The sequence below is a fragment of the Prosopis cineraria genome, unplaced genomic scaffold (genome assembly GCF_029017545.1).
Source record: "Prosopis cineraria cultivar Desert tree isolate PC_DT_omini unplaced genomic scaffold, ASM2901754v1 PC12, whole genome shotgun sequence".
Classification (NCBI taxonomy): Eukaryota; Viridiplantae; Streptophyta; class Magnoliopsida; order Fabales; family Fabaceae; genus Prosopis; species Prosopis cineraria.
In genome coordinates, this window is record NW_026555343.1 from 5,681,389 (window position 1) to 5,689,724 (window position 8,336).

The 8,336-nt window shown below is 34.3% G+C and overlaps 1 protein-coding gene across 8 annotated transcripts; it reads left to right on the forward strand.

The window, feature by feature from the left end:
- The first annotated feature begins 3,390 nt into the window (after positions 1-3,390).
- On the forward strand, positions 3,391-8,037 carry LOC129287620 (uncharacterized). 8 transcript variants are annotated; one of them, XM_054923836.1, is made up of 9 exons: positions 3,398-3,697; positions 4,201-4,515; positions 4,988-5,172; positions 5,711-5,862; positions 6,068-6,177; positions 6,300-6,385; positions 6,898-7,002; positions 7,092-7,274; positions 7,541-8,037. In XM_054923836.1, the coding sequence occupies exons 3-8, from the start codon at positions 5,063-5,065 to the stop codon at positions 7,228-7,230; spliced, it is 702 nt and encodes a 233-aa protein (XP_054779811.1). In that variant the 5' UTR covers positions 3,398-3,697; positions 4,201-4,515; positions 4,988-5,062; the 3' UTR covers positions 7,231-7,274; positions 7,541-8,037. The 8 variants fall into 8 exon arrangements, 7 of the variants coding, with proteins under 7 accessions (XP_054779816.1, XP_054779811.1, XP_054779813.1 ...); XM_054923838.1 differs by having other exon boundaries at positions 4,997-5,172; XM_054923837.1 differs by having other exon boundaries at positions 4,201-4,249.
- The last annotated feature ends 299 nt before the right edge of the window (positions 8,038-8,336 follow it).

Consider the following 8,336-nt stretch of genomic DNA (forward strand, 5'->3'; position numbering starts at 1 on the left):
CTTCTGTTAACCTAACATTTCCAAAATTGTTTGCTCAACTTATTAGATTAAGAGCACATCCTATTCAAAAAATACGTCTAGGTAATGTTGGTGAATTTACTTTACAAGCTTTTAATGAATATCGCATGTCTCTTGGAATTGATATTGAACATCCTATAGCACACGTTCATACACAAAATAGACTTGCAGAATCATTAATCAAATGCTTACAATTGATTACACAACCATTATTTATGCGGTCGAATCTCTCAATTTCTACTTAGGGACATGCAATTTTACATGTAGCATCATTAATTCATATCAGGCCAACAAGTTATCCTAAGAGCTCTCCTTTAGAATTGATTTTTGGTTAGGAACCTAATATTTTCCATCTAAGAATTTTTTGATGTGCAGTATATATTCTGATTACTCCATCACAACATACTAAGATAGGTCCTCAAAAAAGAATGAGAATATATGAATCTCCATCTATAATTAAATATTTAAAACCATCAATAGGAGATTTATTTTATAGCTAGATTTACTGATTATCATTTTGATTAATTAGTTTTCCCAACATTAGGAGAGAAAATAAGCAGTTGGAAAAAGAAATTAGTTGAGATGAATTATCATTATCTCATCTTCATCCCCATACAAAGCAATGTGAACTAGAAGTTCAAAAGATAATTTATTTATAAAATTTAGCAAATTAATTGACAAATGCATTTATTGACCAAAGAAAATAACTAAATCACATATTCTAACTACTAATGCTCTAATTAGAATTGATGTCCCTGTTGGATAGCCTTTATTGCAAATGATTCTAAAGAATGCATAAAATGTGGAAGGCCTATTGGTTTTAAAGATAAAAGTCCTTGAAAAAAAAGGGGTTAGAAACACAGATGGTTAGATTGAGGAAATCAAGAAAAGTTAGTAACTCACGAAGAGTCATTAACACTACTAATATTTTAATTCTAGAAGAAGTTTAGGTAGTTGCAATGTGTGAAAATAATGAGATCTCAATAAATTATGTTATAAATGAAATACAATGGAATCGAAATGATGTTAACATCAACGATATTTTTGCATATAATGTAACGCTTGATGTAATAAATGATAATGAAAATCGCGAACCAAAATACACTAAGGAATGCAAACAAAGAGAGGATTGGCCAAAATGGAAAGACACAATTGAGGCAGAATTAAAATCACTTGAAAAGCGAAATGTTTTTAGATTTATAGTCTATACACCCGAAGGTATTAAGTCGGTTAGATATAAATGGGTTTTTGTGCGAGAAAGAAATGAAAATAATGAAATTGTAAGATATAAGATACGGCTTGTGACTTAAGGATTTACACAAAGGCTTGGAATTGATGTTGTTAAAACATACTCACCAATAGTAGATGTAACTACTTTTTGATATTTAATTAGCCTAGCAATAAGTGAAGTACTCAATTTGCATCTAATGAATGTTATTACAACTTATTTGTATGGTTCACTCGATAGTGACATTTACATGAAACTCTCTAAATGATTCAAATTGCTAAAAGCATACAATTCAAGTTCTCACAAAAATTATTTAATTAAGTTAAATAAATCCTTATATGGATTGAAATAATCAAGATATATGTAGTATAACTAACTTAGTGAATATCTGTTGAAAGAATAATATAAAAATGATCCAATTTGCCCTTGTAATTTTATGAAAAGATTTGAAAAAGAGTTTGCTATAATTACTATTTATGTTGATGACATAAATATTATTGAAACACCTAAAGAGCTTTCAAAGTTATAAATTGCTTAAAGAAAGAATTTGAAATAAAAGATTTTGGAAGAACAAAATTTTGCCTTGAATTACAAATGAAATATATGAATAATGCAATTTTTCTATATCAAGAAACGTATACAAGAAAGGTCTTAAAACATTGTTATGTGGATAAATTACATCTATGATGTGTCCCAATGATTGTAAGATCATTGAAGATAGATAAAAATCCTTTTAGACCTTAAAAATGTGACGAAAAACTTCTCGATCCAGAAACACCATATCTTAGTGCAATCGGAGCACTAATGTATCTTATTAGTCACATGCGACTTGATATCTCATTTGCTATTAACTTATTAACGAGATATAATTCTTCACTAACACAAAAGAACAGGAATGGTGTTAAGCGCATTTTTCGTTATCTTAAGGGTATTATGGATATGTGATTATTTTATTCCAAAGTACCTAAAGTTGACGTTATTGGTTATGTAGATGTTGGATTTTTGTTTAAGCCTTATGTTGGTAGATTACATACAAGCTATTTGTTCACATGTGGTGGTATAACCATTTCATGATGATTTATGAAACAAACAACATTAGCCACATCATCTAATCTTGCATAAATTCTAGCTGTATATGAAGGAAGTCAAGAATGTATGTAGTTAAATCATTAATTCATCACATTCGAACTACTTATGGTTTGTCTTTTAACAAAATGATTCTGACAATCATATATGAAGATAATACTGCTTATATTACTCAATTGAAAGAAGGGTACATTAAAGGAGATAGAATGAAATATATTTCACCAATTTTTTTTCACTCACAATCTTCAAAAGAATGATAAAATTAATATCCAGCAAATTCGTTCAAAAGAAAATCTAGCTAATATGTGCACTAAGTCACTTCTTGCTAAAATATTTGAAAAGTTTATTCATGATATTGGATTTCGCAGACTTAGAGATATCAATTGATGTTGTCAAAATGGGAGTTAATACGCATTGTACTCTTTTTTCCTTGTCTAAGTTTTTTTTATTAGGTTTTCCTAATAAGGTTTTTAATGAGACAGTATTAAATAGCATATAAATGAATGATGTACTTTTTTTTTTTACTAGGTTTTTCTTAATTGAAGTTTTTAATAAGGTACATTCTTATATAATGAACATTCAAGGGGAGTATTATGAATATTAAAAGGATAGGGAATGCCCATCTTCATCACCTTTTCATCTTCATTTTCTCCCATGAAACTCTTATCATCATGAAAGTTGATTATCCTTTATTTATCTTTATCATTTGTGTAACCTTTAATATGTAAGATCATATTTATAAATATAGCATGCAATTTATATTGAAGGACACAATAATTTATAAGAAATTTTCTCATTCTCTTGTCTTTACTTTTTCTCCTAATATCTTTGTTTTGTAGCTGCTTAATTTTTTAACATTAATAAATAAATTTTAAAATTTAATTAGTACTAATTAATAATACTATAATATTAAAATTAAAATATTGATTAATTTTTTTTTCCAATAAAATTTTAATTATTATTACAATTACAAAATAAAAATATTACATTAAAAATTGAGGGGACAGGGGATCCAGCAGAATTACGGGGTGAATATTCATGTGCCATGAAATCCATCCTTCCACAGAAAAAAGTCAGAAATATCAAAACCCTAGTTAGCCCCTTAAAGCGGCTTCGACACCATAGCCTCCAAATCCCCTGAGCATAGAGTATTGGTCGGACTTCAACTGAATCAGCTATCACCTACTTCATTCCCTTGCTCTGAAGTCTGAAGACCGGGCAGCGTCCGCCTTGTCCTCTTTTCGTTCTTCGTGAACGTTCTGTCAGGTGGCGGCTTATTTCTTATAGTATCTTCCCCAGCAGGCCTGGGTTGTGTACAGCTCGGCGTCCTACCTTTCGACAAGCACCGTTTGCTGACGTCGTGGGGTATGATTTTTTAAGTGTTTCTTTTCCCAAAATTTTTTCCTTTCCGTACTGGGCACCCAACGATTTCAGGTCTCCGGATGTCGGAAAATGCTGAGTTTTCTGAACTTGTTTTTAAACACTCCACTTGGATGCTTTTCTCGTCTGTCTTATGTATAGTTATTTATCCACTTTGAGCTTACCTGGTGCTGAGTATCTGCTGATCCTTTAATCTCAAACTGACCCTCAGCCACTTCTTCTTTGCAACTTAGAGTTTTTCATGTTTGGGGTTAAAATGCATACAGTTTTTTTCCCTGGGGGTAGCAAGAGAAAAAGAAAATGGCTTAGTACTGTATTACGCAGCAGATTGAGGTGGGGAGTACAATATAGTTTTTTCTTATATGGAAGAAAGAAATCCAATTTTTATAGTTTCCAGACATTTCAATTGCTTTCCACCTCATTCATATTGCAGCCTTGTTTTCTCTTTTCACTTCTCAAATGACTTGCACCATATTCTGTCATGTCAGGAGACCACATTGGTGGAGTGTGGATTATAAATCACCCTTCTCTTATGAGGTACCTTTTAGGGGGCGAGTTCTATCCAGAGGGCTTGTGGTCGTGACATTGGTGCTCTCGTTAAGAGTTGCCATTCGCGGAAAGGACTGCCCATGGAGGGGCCGACTAGTTGAAGGCCGAATGAAGCGCCGTGGAGCGTGAGCCGTCGCGGACGCCAGCTTTTGAGGGGTGGGCTATGTCATGAGTCCCATATCAGGAGGCCACATTGGTAGAGGGTGGTTTATAAGTCAACCGGGCACCCTCCTCTTGCGAGGCGCCTTTTGGAGGTGAGTTCTATTCAGAGGGCTTGTGGTCGTGACATTGAAAATTTCAAAAGACTAGCTTGTTGGGTGGGAGAGTCCCTTACACTTATAAACCCCACACCACTTATGAGGCTCCCTGATGTGGGATTTGTGACAATGCCACCCCGTTAAGAGCTGACATTCCCAGCGGCTTTACTCTACGGCGCTTCACTCGGCCTTTGACTGGTCAGAACCCTTGGTGGGTAGCCTTTTCCGTGACATCAGCCTCTCAATGAAAGCATTAATATAACGAGCACAAGTTCAAAAGGAGAGTCCATTCCAAAAGACTAACTTGTTGGTTGGGAGAACCCTTCACTCTTATAAATTCCACACTACTTGTTAGGCTCCCCAATGTGGGACTCGTGACATATTCCCAACTTGCAGTCTAAATCTATGATTCATTCTTGTTGCGATTCCTTCATTTTTCTTTCTTTTTTTCTTTCTTGTTTTGCTAAAGATTTCACAGTTTTGGAAGGCTATTGTTGGGCAAAGAGTAGCTTCGCTTCTGCTCCACAAAACAGGAGTAGTAGCAATGGAGGGGTTGAAGGTGTCAGATGCTAATCTAGTCGTATATGTTCATCCTTCAAAAAGTAAAAAAGTTCCCCAAGCAGTTCTCAATGAGCTCAGCACTTTGCTTTTCACGTAAGTTATTGCACCTTCCTTTGATTTTATATTTTAGTACGATTTATGATTGCAATTATGGTTTTTGTTATGTTTAAAGGACATGATTTTTGATGAAGTTTTAGCTGTTATTATCTTTTTATTGGGTTAGAAAGAGATTTATGGCAATTTTGGGTGCTGGCTTTTTTAGCTCTGTTTTATCATTTCCCTGTGAGAGAAGTCCCACAAATTGTGAGATTTATGTTATATAGGTTTTATTTTACATATTTGAAAATTGAAAAAAATGACGATCATAGAATTGCCAAACTCTCTGCATGTTGAATATGTGCACATGCACATACACATGCGTGCATGTGTGTTGTGTGTCACATAGTGGTAGCCATAAGTTTACTTTTGAGTTTAAATTTCATTTTCAAGTATCATGAAATTTTTGTGGTTTAAGCATGCCAATGTGCTTACGTTAGTACGTTACTTGTTTTAAGATGTGATGGAGAATTATATTCCTCCCCACATACTCACTCCTGTTTATAATGCTGTTTTGGTTGTGCTGTCCTTGCAGGTTCAGTGAAATCTTTGATGGGGTTGTGTTAGCCTATGATATCAACCTCCTTGATAAATGTGCAAAAATTCTTTCTGGAGTTCATCCTTATTTTGGGGTTAAACTAAATGCGAAATTGTTACTTTTTTCTCCAAAGCCGGATATGCTTTTAGGTAATTCACTTATTGTGATTTAAGAGTCATGGATGTTAGTATTTTGTAGTTACTTGGTTATATCAGACTAATATTCTGCATGTTTTTCTGTTTTATAGATTTATCTATTGTTTTCTTAATTTTCCAGGGTTTATTCACATCCCCAAGTGTTTTTAGGACCTCCTGTGTATTCTTTGCTAATTTGTCAATTGATTGTTGCTTTCAGAAGGGAAGGTGGTTAAGCTTACACAAGAATCTATTCATGCCATTGTGCTCGGCTTTTCTTCTGCAATAATTGTTGACAAAGACATTAGGGAAGAGTTCTCATACAAAATTGTGAGTAACCTCAACCTGATATTCAATAGTATCTATCTACATCTTCCTCCTCCTTAAAATCATGATTGTTATTTTAGTATTTATAATTAATGTTGTCTACATGCTGTGTATTTTTCTAATAGAAACGTGGACAAGGTAGATATACAAGCAGATTGCGTAAGCGGCATGTGATAAAGGTTGGAACCATGATACGCTTTCAAGTCAAGAGGTGATAGTGCTGATGCCGCTTAAAATAAGATTACGTGTTCAATGCATTTCTATGTTGCATCAGAATTCAATTCAATGAAGTGAGTTGACCTCACTGTAAGATCTAAAAAGTAGACTGAAATGTGCATTTCAAATAATTGTTTAGAATTATGTATTTTCAGATGGTCTGTCAAATACTTCATGAAACCTTGGTCACTCCTTTGTTGATTAGCAACTAGGAAGAATTTGGTTTCATACATCTCCAATACATCTCCAATTTTTTCTCATGGAGGTCTCCTTGAAGATGCTTTCCATTGTGAAAAGACAGAGTATTGCCTCATTTAAGCTTATTGATTTGATATATCTGCTGCTATTGCAACTTCGTTAATATTTGCTATTGTTAATTATATTTGTTCTCTAGCTTCTTGAATTTTAATTAGATCAGACATATGCTTATGTATGTTTTAAGCGTGTCAAAGTTTCATCTGGCAAGTTATTCATCACAGTATTCACACCAATGATTTATCTCTGCAGCTTTGATGAGGAAATACTTCATGTTTTTGGATCCCTGAAGCCAGATACCACTGGCAGCATTCATTGGTTAGACAAGAACTTGGAAGATGTTTCCCAAAGTGACAGGTTCTTTACTTTTAACATATTTTTAGACTAATACTAATATTATTGGCATAGAAGATATTTTGTGCGTAACTCTAGCATAATCTGTGCAGAAGTGCAAAGAAGAGAGAAAATGGGGGAGAATCACTAATCCCAGAGCAAAATGCTATGGTTGAGGAACCAATTTCCTTGGACAATGCACACGTGAAAAGGCCAAAGAAACAAAGAATTAAAGAGGAATCATGGAGTTGAAAGTAGCTCTGGAATCCTATTCTGTATGTATTTTGTTTTCCCAGGTAACTTCGCTACTTTCATAAAGAATCTACACGCTTGAAATTCTGCAGCAGCAGGACTTCAAAAAACCATCTTGTCTAACTTGATTGTTTTGGACACGTGCCAGACTGCTTTACCAAGAAATGATAATTTATTGTGTTTTAAACTTAATTTCTAGAGTTGAACTCTTTATGTATGTTTAAACACATGGCAGACCTATAAAGAAATACATAATTTTACATCCTAGTGTCTTGTGTTTGATTATGTGATTGCTGTGTCTTTTCTGCAGGGCTTTCACATTATTTTGCAGCTTGACCACTGTCTAGTGCCCTAGAAGTAGCAGCTTCATGAGCCACTGATAAACATGAAAAGTGGAGAGGAAGAGTCCAAGAAATCTCAACACTGCCTTGGGTTAGTTTTGCTATTATACGTCGACAGATTTATTGACAAGCATGAAAACTCAAATTTGTTGAGCCTTGTAATCCGTGTTCGGCATCAATTTGTACCTCAAGATTATGTATCCTGTTGACTGCTGCCATTTCATTTATTTACATGTGTATCCCGAAATGGCTCCAACATCTTACTTATGCTTTCTTGATTCAAATCATTCTGGATTATCACTCACAGCTAGAATAATAACAACGCATGGTGGTGGCCAGTCTCATTGATGATACAGTGTGAATCTGATGTCAGGGATATTGTAGCCATTTTTTATGGAATATCCACATGGCACATACGAAGAAAAATAAAGCATGTTTTCCCAATGGGATACTTTTGGTCTTTGAATTTATGATTCTCGAGGTTGTTGGTGATATGTGCATGGCCATGTAAATCACAGCACAGTTCTGAATCAGTGATCATTTTGAGAAACTTCAATCTGTTTTGATTGTACGATCTGTGAAGCCATGACATGATGCATACAACTAGCTCAGACAGTAATAATGTGTCATCTTGATCAATTAGCAGGTAGAGTCATTACAAGTCTCTGTTCGAGCCCCTCAAAATTTGTCGCAACGAGCTAGCAAGAGTTGTATTATAAGGACGAGGGGTGTTTGGTTCAAACCTTGCTCCTGATCCTTCGTTGT

What these genes read in the sequence shown, in the direction of transcription:
- LOC129287620 (XM_054923841.1), top strand. Translation starts at nt 5,063, where the DNA reads ATGGAGGGGTTGAAGGTGTCAGATGCTAATCTAGTCGTATATGTTCAT. An exon ending in CTCAGCACTTTGCTTTTCAC is followed by an intron (nt 5,173 to 5,710) that starts GTAAGTTATTGC and finishes CTGTCCTTGCAG; the next exon opens with GTTCAGTGAAATCTTTGATG. An exon ending in AAAGCCGGATATGCTTTTAG is followed by an intron (nt 5,863 to 6,067) that starts GTAATTCACTTA and finishes TGTTGCTTTCAG; the next exon opens with AAGGGAAGGTGGTTAAGCTT.